We start from the raw sequence: 14440 nt of genomic DNA, 5'->3' as shown, positions 1-14440 counted from the left end.
AGAAAAAGCATACTGCTAAGGGCAACAATAGAAAGAAAAGACAAATAGGGCTATTTCAAACTTAAAAACTTTTGTAGAGCAAAGGAAGTAATCAACAGAAAAAGCAACCTACTGAATAGGAGAAAATATTTGCAGACCACATTTCTGATAGGGGTTAATATCAAGAATATATGAAGCACTCCTCAACAACCTAAAATCAAATAATCCAATTAAAAATGTGCAAAAGGGGACTTCCCTGGCAGTCCAGCGGTTAAGACTCCATGCTTTCACTACAGGTAGCGTGGGTTTGATCCCTGGTCAGAGAACTAAGATCCCACATGCCACCCTTGCTAAGTCGCTTCAGTCGTGTCCGACTCTGTGTGACCCCATAGACAGCAGCCCACCAGGCTCCCCCGTCCCTGAGATTCTCCAGGCAAGAGTACTGGAGTGGGTTGCCATTTCCTTCTCCAATGCATGAAAGTGAAAAGTGAGAGTGAAGTCGTTCAGTCGTGTCCGACTCTAAGCGACCCCATGGACCGCAGCCTACCAGGCTCCTCTGCCCATGGGATTTTCCAGGCAAGAGTACTGGAGTGGGGTGCCATTGCCTTCTCCTACATGCCACCCAGAGATGCCAAAAAAAAAAAAAAAGAAATGATACTCAACATCATTAATCATCAGGGAAATTCAAGTCAAAACAATGAGATATAACCTCTTATCTGTTAGGCCACTGCTTTAAAAAAAAAAAACACAAAAAGTAATAAGCATTGACAAGGATGTGGAAAAACTGAAACCCGTGTGCACTGTTGTGGGAATGTAAAATGGGGCAGTAGCCAGAGAAAACAGAACAGAGGTTCCTTAAAAAATTTTAAAGATAACTACTATATGATCCAGCAACCCATTTCTGGATATATATCTAAACGAACTGAAAGCAGAATCTTTCAGAGTTATTTGCACATCCATGTTCGCAGCATCATCACAATAGCCAAGATGGGGAACTCAATCTAAATGTCCATCTAAGGATCAATGGGTACAGAAAATGTGGTATATATATATACAATGAATTATTCAGCCTTAAAAAAAAAAAAGGAATCCTGTCATGTGCTACAACATGCATTACCTCAAAGACATCATGCTAAGTGAAATAAGCCAGTCACAGGACAGATGTGACTATCCAACTTAAATACTTCATATAAATGCATTGTTTCCTTTATACGAAGTACTTAAAGTAGTCAAATTCTTCAAATGTAGAATAGTGGTTGGCCAGGGGCTATGAGGACAGGAATTGGCGAACTGTTGTTCAATAGGCATGGGTATAAACCTTACATTTTGCAAGGTGAAAAGTTCTAACAATCTGTTGTATGAAAAGGCACAGCTAACAGTACTATACCGTATACTTAAAATAATTAAATTACTAAATTTTATGTGTTGGACTTGCCCGGTCGTCCAGTGGTTAAGAATCTCCCTGCCAGTGCAGATGACATGAATTCAATCCCTGGTCCAGGAAGATTCCATATGCTTCGGGGCAACTCACTCTGTGTGCCACAACTATTGAGGCCACACATCCCAGAACCCATGCTAGACAAGAAGAGAAGCCGCCACAAGGGGATGTCCACATGCCACAGCTAGAGAAAGCCTGTGCACAGCAACAAAGACCCAGTGCACCCAAAAATAAATAGAATTTAAAAATAAATAAATAAATTGTGTTATTTTTACCGTAATAAAAATAAGTTTTAAAATAATTGTAAAGGAACCAAGAAGAGCTAAAATAATCTTGAAAAAGAGGAACAAAGTTGGAAGACACATACCTCTCAGTTGCAAACAATGCAAAACTATAGTAATTAAGACAGTGTAGAACTTGTACAGGGATAAACATACAGACCAATGGAACCAAGTGAAGATTCCACAATTAAATCCCTCTACATCTATGGTCAAATGATTTTCCCAAAAAGGTATCATGAAATTCAAAGGGGAAAGGAATTGTCAAACAATGGTGCTGGGAACAACTAAGATATCCACATTCAAAACAATGAAGTTGGACCCCTACTCATATTATACACAAAAGTTAGCGTAAGTAAATCAAAGACTTATATGTAAGTGCTCAAACTATAAGACTCTTAAGATAGTGCTAAGTGCTAAGTCACTTCCGTCATGTCCGACTCTGTGTGACCCTGTGGACTGTAGCCCGCCAGGCTCCTCTGTCCATGGAATTCTCCAGGCAAGAATATTAGAGTAGGTTGCCATGCCCTCCTCCAGGAGATCTTCCCAACCCAGGGATCGAAGCCATGTCTCTTATGTCTCCTGCATTAGCAGGCAGGTTCTGTACCACTAATGCCACAAGGGAAGCCCCTTAGAAGAAAACACAGGAGTAAATATTCATGACCTTGAGTTAGAAGATGGTTCCTTAGCACACCAAAAGTACAAACAGCAAAAGAAAAATAAATTGGATTTTACCAAAATGTAAAGCTTCTGTGCTTCAAAGGACATTGTAAAAACAGTAAAACAACCTACAGAATGGGAGAAAATACTTACAAATCTTGTATCTAATAAAAGACTTGTGTCCAGAATATAAAAGGCATTTCCTGGCTGGCTCAGCAGTAAAGAATCCAACCTGCTAATGCAGGAGACACAGGTTCAATTCCTGGATTGGAAAGATCACCTCAAGAAGGCAACCCTACTCCAGTATCCCATGGACAGAGGAGCCTGACAGGCTACAGTCCATGAGGTTCCAAAGAGTCAGACACAACTTAGCAACTAAACACCACCACCACCAGAATATATAAAGAGCTCTTACAACTCAACAACAAAAAGACAACCTAAATGAAAAATGAGTAGAGGATTTAAGACATTTCTGCTATACAGAGAAGATATACAAATGGCCAGTAAGCATATAAAATGATGCCCAACATCAGTAACACTCCAGGAAATTCAAATCAAAATCACTTGACACCCACCAGGATTGTTAAATTAAAAGACAAACAGTAACAGGTTGGAGAGGATGCGAAGAGATTAGAGAACTTACTGTTAGTGGAAATGTAAAATATGCAGCTGCTTTGGAAAATGATCTGGCAATTTCTCAAAAGGTGCAAAGACAGCTGCCACATGACTCAGCAAGTCCCTTCCTAGGTATATCCCTAACGAAAGTGAAAATGGAACACACGCGCACAAATGTTCACAGCAGTATTACTTATAATAATAAAGAAGTCAACACTACCCAAATGTCAATCACTGGAGGAATAAACAAATAAAACATGCTATAGCCATACCAAGGAATGTTATTACTCGTACATTTTAAGCATATGAATTATACCTCAATATATACAACTGGTTAAATTATATATATTAAAAATGGTTAATGGCTCTGATTAGATAGCCCTATCACATAAAACATAACATGCTCCAACTGGAAAGAAACATACAAATTACAAAAATCACTTATTTTACCAAGGATGAAATGGAGGCTCTCAGTCCTAGGTAGACTATAGACTGGGACCTGCCTCTAAACCCAGGCTCAGGGCCATTCTCACTCTGGAGTGGACAGTGGTACAATCTCTCTCCAAGGTGTGATCAGCCAATTGAAATACTGATCATATCAAGGATAGGTGCAGGATTCGTGTAGAGACCAGCTCCTGCCATGCATTCCTTTTAACTACCACATGGCTTTTGTGGGGAAGGTAAAATTATAGCCTAGAAAGCCCCTCCTTCCTCTTCTACTTCTCCTAACACAAACCACAATGAATGGGAACAGAAACACTCGAAGAGAGAAAACTAACATACCCCTGCCTTGATCATGGGAAGGCCACCAGGTCACCTGAGAGGATCAAGGTACAGTCATCTTACTATCTGCATAGAACTTCCCACCCAATGGTCTAGAGACTGGGACAGGGCCCTAGGCTGGCTGGGCACTTAGCTGTCAATTACTGAATGAATATGTATTTCCCTGGGGAGGATCATCCTACCTGAAAAAATGAATGTGGAAATAGCTCATCTCTCCTCTCTGAAACAACGATAACTTAGCCCACAAGATACCATGAAAAGAATTCTCAAGAACTCACCAGAGAAAGTTTCAAGTATAACTATGAAAATTTTAGGCTTGGCTAAAAATGTAAGGTCATGTAAAATTTAAAAATCACTTTATAAGGATTCTGTAATATTGTATATTTTTGCAAAGCTATTGGGGAACACCAAAACAGTTTAGTAAACTGACAAAAATTATTTATATTAGAAAGACAAAAAATATTCTACTCGCCCCTAGCAACAAATATTTTCCTAATTTAAAAAAGTGAACTTGTGTATAGAGAGAGATACAGGTATTATAATTTACCTGTTCAAATGTCTTGAGAATTCTTAAAAAGTAATTCCATGAATCTTTTTAAGATATTGAGTAGCATTTTCCAATCCAAAATTTGCACATATTGTTCTTTATTATAATTTGCAAATAATTCAGTGTTCATTTTTTTCTTCCTTTACACTGAAGCAATGAGGCAAATGCATTTTTAAAGCATCAAGGAATAACACAAAAGATGTGAGAGGGAAATCAACAGGGGGAAACTAACATAAGACTTGAAAACACATATATGACATCCAGGAAATCTCTCTTAAATTCTTTTAGATACAGAAGACATAAGACAAACTGCAAATAGATTTATTCAGCGGCAGGATTTGGCCAGTATAAAAACTAGTTATAATACACCGAATAGTCACCAGAAACATCACTTGTGTCCTCTGAAAGATTAAGAAATGAAAATAAGACTATTCCTTACGGTCCAATATATCGGTTCTCTCCTCAAAGGAAGTTTAGCTGAAACAATGTGACTGACTTAAGCTCCGCACAGGCAAATCTTGGCAGCCCTCAACTCCGTCTATCTCCTTGGCCTGTTAAGCAGAATTCCTTCACAAACTGTTGGTCTCTGCAATAACTCCTACAAAGCTCATTACTGCCAGCGGCAGCCTATCCCCCGTGCTGTGCATTCATCCCCGGGATGCATATCAACATGTGGCACATGTCCTTGACGTGCACAGAAGGGCTGCACCCCAGGACAGCAGCACGCATGACAATAGCGTCTCCCCTCACTTCTCTATGGTTGCTGGGATGTAACCGAGAAATCTAATAACTGTGGCAGTGGGGCCTTTCGGGTTTTCCTTGCCTTTCCAGACAGTGAAGCTGCACAGACACTAATGAAAGGTTAAATGAATAGGAATGGTTGACAAGAGGTACAATAAAGAAGGAGCTTGGTAATCCACAGACACTGAGCAGAGATCCTTGGCTCAAGCAGAGAAAGGACAGCACATCGTCGAGTCACAATATTTAAAACAGCTTGCTATACACAGAGGCTTTTGTGTCTGGGTACACGTCTGGCTTTGGACTGAAAAAAAAAAAAAAAAGATACTGAAAAGGAATTTCAGCATGGGGCACTTTGGCAAATGTAAGGTCATAATAAGAGAAAAATGTTTTGTGTGGGCTGTTACATCTTTGTACTGAACACAAAAAAGCAAGAGACTATGAACTCGTGAACCACAAGTTCCAAAACAATACTGTACATTTTGACAACTATTAAATACTGTATCTGGAGGGCTGGCTTGATGTGATTCCCACTGCTAAGATATACATGCAGTGACTCATTTAGCAGCTCCACATTCTGCCTTCCTTGCAGAAGAATTCCTGATACTTATTTTAGAGTTCTATAGTCAAGTTCTAGTCTTCAGTGGTTTGCTACAAATGATATCAACCGAAACACTCAAGCCACCTTCCACTCTCTGCAAAACTTCCCAGCAGGTTCTTGTAAAGAAAACTGAATTTATCACCCTAGTAATGTGTGAAGTACAAGGTAAACTTTGTTGTAATTCCAAATGACTACAATAGTGAAATGTCCCCAACTAGAATTCTCAATAATGGAATTAACTTTTTTTCAGTGCTCTACTCACTACACCCTAAGGGAAGGTTATGTTCCATGGGGAATTGATTATAAATAATCATAACAAAGCTATTCAAATTACTGAAAAAAAATGCTCCAGAACATCAAGGTAAAAATAAAGTAAAAGAAAAAGAAATTGACATTGTTAGATACAGATTTATTTTTAAAGGGGAAAAATGTATGACTTTGCTATGGCCAAATGTTAGAACATGATATATCTGTAAAAGTGTTCCTATGCATATACCCAAGTTAGAATATAGGTTCTCAATAAATTATAAAAGCGTACTGAAAACATGTTTTAAAACAAGGGAGCCTCTTTGAACAGCCAAATTAAATTATAGCTGAACTCTTGCGTGTACTGAGGGTTCTAATAAGCAACAAATAAAGGCTTTTATTGGCTAGCAACATAATGAGAGCTACTGTGCTGGAGATTAAAAAAAGACCAATCTGGGTAGTTTATCTCACCGGATTATACTATTTACTTAAATGGTAAATAAGTTTGTGCAAAGTAACGCTACTAAAAACTAGCATATAAATATTAAACTGAAATTATGATCAATGACCATTTAAAGTAAATGTATCACAAATTTTAGTGATAAATGTGAAATTAGATAATATTGAATTTAATACCACTTAAGTTCTATTTCTTTAAATTTAACTAATTTATTGATCTCTGATACATCAGCTTTATAAATGGTTTGCTATTTATGCTTATATTGTGAAGTATTTATCTGAAAGGAGTTTTCTCTCCAGAGTAGGGCAGTTCTGCATCAAACTACTTCAAAAAGACAGGAGGTTGTCCGGAGTGAACAGAAAGAAGGTATCCCCTCCTCAGTGATTTGACAGGAAGTTCCAATAAATAGAACTTTGAAGTTGGCCTCTTTAACAGACCTCCATCAGTTGACAAAGCTACAAGCAGTTCTTAGCAAACCAAAACAGATTTAAAATATCTGTGAATGTACTTTGCTTGATCTTCAGACCATCTGAAAGCGAGAACCCTGAAAATTCTATTTTGACTGTTCTTGTAGAAAGTTCTGCTGCTTCTATCACAGCTTAAAAAAAAAGAGAAACTACAATAGCATCTCCAAGCCTAAATACTAAGCCAGTACTCATTATCTACTCTTTTCCTACAACATTCTGATTGCTAGAGTGATTTTTTTAAAAAACCTTAAGTATATCTAATAAAATCATGAGGCTCCCTCTAGCTCTTCAGTGAGGAGTTTACTAACCAATGATCCAATGATCCTATGTAATTCCCATCCAACAGGAAAGACCTGAGGAGGCTGCCTCCCTTTCACAAGAAACGTTTTTCAACTGTTTCTTGTAAGGATGTAGATGGTAAATGAGACCAGCTGCAGAGGAATTCAGAAAGCAGTGCTCCTCAAGTCCGCAACGAGTTAAGAATCTATTCCTTGTTTCCAACCTAAGCTTTATATACAAAATTCTATAAGTGAAACTTTAACCTGTTTAAAGGATGTATACATTCCCAACCTTAGATTTACTCACTTGCTAAAATTAAGTTTAATAAAAAAAATAAGGACATGCAAGAATAGCCATCTACAGAAATTCGAACTTGTAATCTGGTCTCAGTTCTAAGAACGTACACTTAAATTCAGGATTTTGAAAATTTTTTTTTAATATTTTATTAATAGTGTGTTTGTGGTGTTCATATAAAAGAGGCTGGTGGTAATTTATAGAAAACATGTCCATGTACCATAACATTTATACACAACACTGTTAATAATTTTTATTGTTTAATCTTTTATGCCATTCAGCCCTGGATAACTTGGATCTGTCGTGATACAGAAGAATATAAATAATACAGCCCAAGTATGCCATTGATATTTAGTCTACCTTACAATAGCCATAAAAGACACAAAGTCGACTAGCACATCATTTCAAACAAGTGAATATGAAAAAATGCTAAATCCTACTCATTAGGATTATCTTTCAAATACTCAAGGAACATTTAAAATGGTGTGGAACCTTAACTCTAAAATTAAAAATAAAGGGAAACACTACCTTCAAGTCATCACCTATTTGGGGCTCCCTTAATATAAGAAATATTCCCAGAAACAATAACAAAAAGAAAAGCTCCCTCCACCACCCCACCTCTTTTTGAGCCAGTGTCCAATTTCTTCTTTTCTGAACAGCTGTATTATCCAACTTAAGTTGCTCTGCTAATTTCAGTCCCACAAGGACTAACTTGGAAGGCAAAAAAATACAAGAAAAGATCAATTTGCTGGGAAAGATCAAATGAGAAAACTGTGGGGACAGCACCAGGTCAGCGTGTGGAGAACTAAGCAGACCTGTTCTTCATTAACTGTGGCTCTCTGGGGACGTCACACACTACCTGTCCGTGGGCTTTATTGAACCGCCTAACCCGCCTCTCTGTTCCATTCTTCTGGGCCCAAGTGAATCATATCCTGCTGCTGACAAGTTAGCAGGGGACTGCGGCTGCAACATGAAAGTACTTTTCTTTCTTGTCTAAATCAGGCAGATTTTTGAAAAGACGACACAGCATTGACTCGTGACATGGCAAGATGAAACGAGAGGTCTGGGCCGGTCTTGGAGCTGTGCAGATAAAAGTAATCAAATGACACTCCTGGAATGCAAATTGGCATTCTTGACTGCAGCAATTGCACAACCATGAAACATCCCTGACAGCAAGCAAGATTAGGACAAAATGTTATGTAAAGCACTGAACTCAAAAAACTCTCACATGAAAATTCAAACTGTAACACTTACATTTTAATATAGCAGTAGTCACCTCTGCTTTTGTCTGCTGCTTTCTGTAATCACATATCCCTGCCTGACAGGTATCTTACATTTCAGGGGGAAGAAAAAAATCAGGTATTGGGAAGGTATGAATGCCATTAATATTTTTCTTTCTATTTATTTTTTAAAATCACTCGGGGGTTGGTTCTTTTTCAAAGCCTTACATGCAAACAACAGCGAACTTAATATTCTCTGGGGTGGAAAAGACAGTTTGAGACTTTTCTCACAGGATACTCAAATAGAGTTCACGTCCAGGCTCAGTATTGCTTCCCTCAGGTGAAGCTACTCCTGTACTTTGGTAAAGTGATTAGCAATCTGGATTTTAAATACTCTGCTCTCTGGGAACAGAAAGCTTCAAGAGCTTCATTAAGGCTGAACGGTTTAAATAAAGCAGCTACAAATGTAACATAAAACACAGATACCCTATGAAAGTTCACAAGGGATTTTCTTGAGGGGGTGGGGGTGATTCTATTAACTTGCACAGGGTCTCATGACTCGAGTAAGTCCTCAGATCACACACACTACACCAAAATAAATTCCACCACTTAAATAATGTATGTGTGTGCACAGTAATATCTGAAACTGCAGAATACAAAGCAGCGGGTGACAAATGTGCTTAACCACTGTTCAAAGTGACTAGTATTTGGGAATATATGTGTGGACAAATAGTATGTAGGCTAGGGGGCAAGGGAAAAGAAAATAATACCTACAACTGTCTTTTACAGTGTTCTTGGGTAAAATGCCGCTGTAAGAAAAACCCTCAAGTGCTAAATAGATACACTTAATATTTTGTTTTGACACCTCCACTTAAATACAGGTTCCAACCATTGCAACCCTCCACTAAGTACATAAAAAACAATAAAACAGGCCACTTTCTGCCACTTTAATCCTGGGTACACAGGATTATTTTATGATGTCTTTTGTACATCAGTTTTACAACAGCTTGACTCTAGGGTAAATGGGAACCACCGTAAATCGCACGCTGCTTTCAAAACCACTTTAATTTCTGTCAGCGTTACTGTAACCACAGACTTGGGCTCACGCTACTTTTTTTTTCTTTTCTTTTCTTTTTTTTTTTTTTTTTTTTTTTTGGTGCCTGCATTTGACAGTCGCATGTCCTACACTCCAGTTGTGACTTTGATCAGTGAAACAAGAGATGTCACATTAGGGGGAAGGGAAGAGAAAAAAATGCCAACCCGCTATCTCCCTTTCTCTTACATAGTCCATCTACATGCGGAACACGGTATATCAGATTCCCAAGAGGGGGCAACAACAGCAGCAAAGGGTGGGGGCAAACTAAAAGGAAGGGAGTGGTCCAGCCCCATCTCTAACAAATCACTTCCCCGAAAGCGGACAGAGCGCTCAGCACCCGGCGAGTTAATTGCCCGCTGCCTCGCTGCAGAGAAGCCGCTTCGGGCGGAGGGGCTGTGCTGAAATCTCGCTTCGCAAGCCTCCCCATTTCCACCACTTGGACTTGGAACTTTTTTTTTTTTATCTCAGCCTCACTTTACAGAGAATTTCACCTAGGGTTAGGTGTTTGGTTTTTTCCTTTTTTTCTCCTGCCCCCTCTCCGGGCCCCAAATGCCACCCTGCAGTCAATGTGTAAGTAACAAGAATCGGCTAGTGTCGAATTGCACTTCCAAATCGCTGTCTCTCTAAGGTTGATTTTGCTGCCGAGCCTTTTGCACATTCTTCAGAAAACCTCCAGGAGCACTTCCTACATTTTCTTCATTTACAAAGGGAGGGTTCACGAACAGGAGGGCGAGGAGAGGGGAAAAGCAGAGGTGCCAGGGACCGGGCGGCGGTGTCCTCCCCGCGCGGCGCACCAGCGCGCCCAGGCGCCCACGCCCAGCCGCCGGTCCCGCACCCGCGGGCAAGTTTTAAAAGTTACCGTGGGTCCAAACGGCGTGCCTCTCCGCCCCGAGCTCCTTCCAGCGCTCCATCAGCCCCCGCCTTCCTCCCGGCCCGTCCCAACTCCCTGGAGCCGTCCGCTCGCCTGCCGCTCACCTTGCTCGCGGGCCGCGAGAGGGGCGACCTTCTCGAACCCCCGGAGCCCGCGCGCACACCCGCCCTCCCACCTGGAGCTCTCTTCCAACACTCGGGCCAAGTTGATGGGTGATTTCGGGAGCGGGGTGGACTAGGGGCTCCCCTTTCCTGCCCGCCCTCCCTTCTACCTCCCGCCGCAGGACTGGTGGAAAACACGGCCCCCGAGCGGCCCCCGAGGCGCGCGGGCGCGGGGCTCCTTTCTTCGGAAGTCTAGAATAAAAAGGAAAGGAGGGTGGAAACTTCTTACCATCTCCGCATGCTGGTTGTCAAGTGCAGCCCCCGCCTCTTGGTCTCCTCTTAGCGGCCGCGCCTGGACCAGCCCCTCGGCCGCCTCACGCTCCTTCTGTCTCGGCCTTTCTTTCCCTCCCCCTCCCGATTTCCTCCGGGCCGCCGCTCTCGCCGCCTCCGCCTCTCCCCGCCCGCCCGCCCGCCAGCGCGCGCCCTCGCCGCGGCCCCTCTGCGCTCAGGTGACTGATTTACACCCGCGCCCAGGGTCGCAGTGGCTCCCCAAGTCGGAGCCTGCTGAGTTCCCCTGCCTCGTCGGGACAGGAAAAAAAAAAAAAAAGGAACGGACTGTGCCAGGATGGGGGCTGCTGGGGGTGGGGGTGGGGGGGGTAAACGGCGAGGTGACCTCGGACGGACCTTCAAGACCCACAAGTTTCTCCTCTCTCTGCAAAACTGTCGTTGACTACAATGTTGCTTCCCTTTTGCAGAATAAAAGTAGGTTAGTTTAGTTGTTTGTCCGCCGATTTCTACCGGGTTGGTGCAGGAGTATGTATATTTCTACACGCCCCCCCCCCCCGCCCCCCGCGCCCTTGTTACTTTTTTTCCCCCCCTGCTCTTTCTGGGGATGGAAAAACAACTTTGGCGCCCCCCCGGGGGTTGCGGGCGTCGAGGTGGAGGTGGCCGCTAGCGCCCAGCTGTCAAAAAGGAGTGGGGGCGAGCCGAGGGGAGGCTGCGAAACGCCGAGGAAAGGGCGCGAACTTTATTCCGACTGCAGCAAACCGTGCCGTCGCTTTCCTTTTCGGGCACTCGCCCGTCAGGGTCCCCTTTGACCAGTTCCTCCTCCCGAGCCGCCGCCGCCCTCTCCTCGTCTCCCCTTCCCCTCCCCTCCTCCTCCGTGCCCGCCGAGCTGTCCCGCTCGGGGATCAGCCCCCGGTCCCCGCATGCCCCCCGGGGGGCAGGCGAGGGAAGCGGAGGAAACCCCAGGGGGCCAGCAACTTGGAACGAGAACGTGCCGGGCGAAAAGGGCACAAGTTTCGCGCGGCTGATGGAAAAAAGTTTTTTGGTGGCGGCGTGTTTTGTGCCGGCCCAGACGCCGGCTTGCGGCTAGGGCTTCCTTCCCTTTCGCGTGGTCTGGGCCTCGGGCCTCTGGCTGGAGACGCCGGGGGAGAGGAACGAGGCTGCCGCCTCCGCGGATGCCCGCGGGGGGAAGACCGGTCACATCTTTGGGTGACACTCAGCCGTCCCGAGTCACCCTGCCCTGGAGATACAAAAACGCTGGCTGCAGGCTCAGCGCGCACACGCCTGCCGCTGAAGGACATTTCTTAAATGCAGGCAAAACACACTCCCCGGCCGCAAGAATGGGGGGCGGGGGGCGGTGTTTAATCACCGTCATCTTCCTAACGTACATTTTGTGCCAAAAACATCTCCGCGTTGTGCAGATTTATCATAGCCTGAGCAAACTTTCTGCTTATCTGACGGGAGGAAGGCAGGCACAGGTTTGGAGCATCCACTCCCTGAGCACTTGGCAATCAGAATCGGCGAAGGCGAACGCTTGCTTGGCAGAACAACAGGTCTGGTTACCGGTTACTACTAAAAAGAGAAAATCATTCCTCCTTTCTTTTTCTCTTCCCCGAAGTAGAGGGAGAGACTGCCCCCATTGCCTTCAGAGGTCAGAATCAAATTCCTTTGGAAATACACAGCCTTGGATTACGAAGAAGTTTTATTTTCTTTGATGCACAGCCTGCTCTTAAGTTTAATATATTTTCGCAATAATTGAAATTTTCAGGAGCCGTGGCTGACGAGAGAGACCAGGTAGCCCAAGTAGCCACAGCAGTTCTGAAAATGTGATTAGGCTTATTATTCACATGGATCCAACTTTTTAACAGTGGGGCCACCAGCACCTGCAGTTCTGTGTTCTGATTGGGTCCAAATTCCTCATGGTTTCTAGGCCCTTTCAGAACAGGTTTGAAGTCATTTCTGCTTCTGTGAATTCTCTTATCGTGGAAAAGTGTCTGGTGGACACTCCTACAATATTATAGATTAAATTCCTTGGAGTTTTAAGCACATGGTTCATCTGGAGGTTTCTAGTGGGAATCAGAAGATTACTTCGCTCACTATAGTAAAAATCAAAGTATAGACTAGATAGCGAATGACTACCTATATATATTTATATATGCATATCTAAAAAGGCTCATCTTTAAATGATTTGGTTAAGGTGTGGAGCGTGTTCTCTTATTCTATAAACATAACTGTAACATCATCCTATAGTTTGTAGAAACTGATTACACGAGGGCTAATGATGACCAAATGTGCATTCTGAGCCACTCAGGATCATCGCAAGAATTCTCTAGAAATGAGCCAAGTTCAAATGTGTTTTCCGGTATCATGGAGAGATGAGAAAAACGAGTTGCTAATTTCAGAGTCATTACCCATACAAATCCATTCACACACTTACCGCTTTGGACAAGTGACAGACCATCAATTGCCAAACCATTGTATTCACACAGTACTTTTTTGGCTGTGCACCTACACTGGCCAATAGGCAGAAGTTATTCCTCATTGAGCAACCTGTAATTTACATTCCCAATTGGTTCCAGATTTGTCTGTTTTTGATGTTAGCAAACAAACAGTTTATGTGAGGCAACATATGTGTATTTGGGGGTCTGTTGCCTTTCTGGAGAGTCATTATAAAGATGGGGAATATGTTGGGCTGAGGAGGAACCCTTGGAGAAGGTGGAGGAATTTACAGAAGCAATCGGGATAAGAGAATTTCCAGTCTCTTTATTTCCTCCAGTGAGTTTGTATGGCCATTCAGACAAAACCCTAAATCCTTTTTGTGTCCTACAAGACCGCATTGATCTACACCTGCCTGACTCTTTGAACTGTGTCCCCCCACCTCATTTTTCATTCCTCTCATGGACTTCACTGAAGTCACACTGGTTTTCTTTCTCTTCCTTTACCTTGCCAAACTCCTTGTTCTTTGCCCCTGCTGTCCTCTCTACCTGACTGTTTTCCAATGGCTCCTTATTAGTCACCTCCCAGCTGGAACTTCTCTTCAGGCAAAGTAGCTCTTTGCCTACCACCCAAAATACCACTCACTCTTTCTCCCATTACTCGGTCTCTTATATCCTTTAGCAATATCTGAAGTTGTCTTCTTTTTGTGCTTATTATTTTTCTTCAGCTAAAGTGTAAGCTCTGTTGGGGCAAGGGTCCACTTGTTCACTTATAAAATAGTGCCAGGCACAAAATAAACTTGAAAATGCTGTTTGAATGTCTGTGTAAGTGCTCAGTTGTGTTCAGCTCTTTGCGACCCTGTGGACTGTAGCCCACCAGGTTCCTCTGTCCAAGGAATTTTTCAAGCAAGAAAATCGGAGTGGGTTGCCATTTCTTAAGAAAGAAATGTTAAAATCATTACACTGTGTTGATGATGACCTACCTTAAAGCCAGACAAGTTCACTTAAGGAACATGGAAAAAGACTTCCATATTTATTCTTTCGGGG

The 14440-nt window shown here is 42.7% G+C and overlaps 1 protein-coding gene and 1 pseudogene across 12 annotated transcripts in view; one reads left to right on the top strand and one right to left on the bottom strand.

The window, feature by feature from the left end:
• Positions 1-11086, bottom strand: part of BNC2 (basonuclin zinc finger protein 2) — a 485666-nt gene extending 474580 nt beyond the window's left edge. For 9 of the 12 annotated variants that reach the window (XM_086415025.1, XM_086415024.1, XM_086415003.1 and 6 more), the window contains exon 1: positions 10963-11086. Coding sequence is in view for 4 of the 12 variants with exons in the window: in XM_086415004.1 (XP_086271130.1) it covers positions 10963-10965 (3 nt within the window). In the remaining 8 variants the exon portion in view is untranslated. Of the gene's footprint in view, positions 1-10560; positions 10733-10962 lie in introns of those variants that run through there. The other 3 variants (XM_086415010.1, XM_086415016.1, XM_086415013.1) reach the window with 2 other exon arrangements.
• Positions 11087-11565: 479 nt separating this feature from the next.
• Positions 11566-12788, top strand: LOC147366860 (uncharacterized; annotated as a pseudogene).
• Positions 12789-14440: the final 1652 nt, after the last annotated feature.

This window comes from Bos grunniens, chromosome 8, assembly GCF_055505025.1.
Source record: "Bos grunniens cultivar Pamir isolate PY7600 chromosome 8, Bosgru_T2T1.0, whole genome shotgun sequence".
Classification (NCBI taxonomy): Eukaryota; Metazoa; Chordata; class Mammalia; order Artiodactyla; family Bovidae; genus Bos; species Bos grunniens.
The sequence above is the reverse complement of the archived record's forward strand: the minus strand, read 5'-3'. Positions and strand labels throughout refer to the sequence as shown.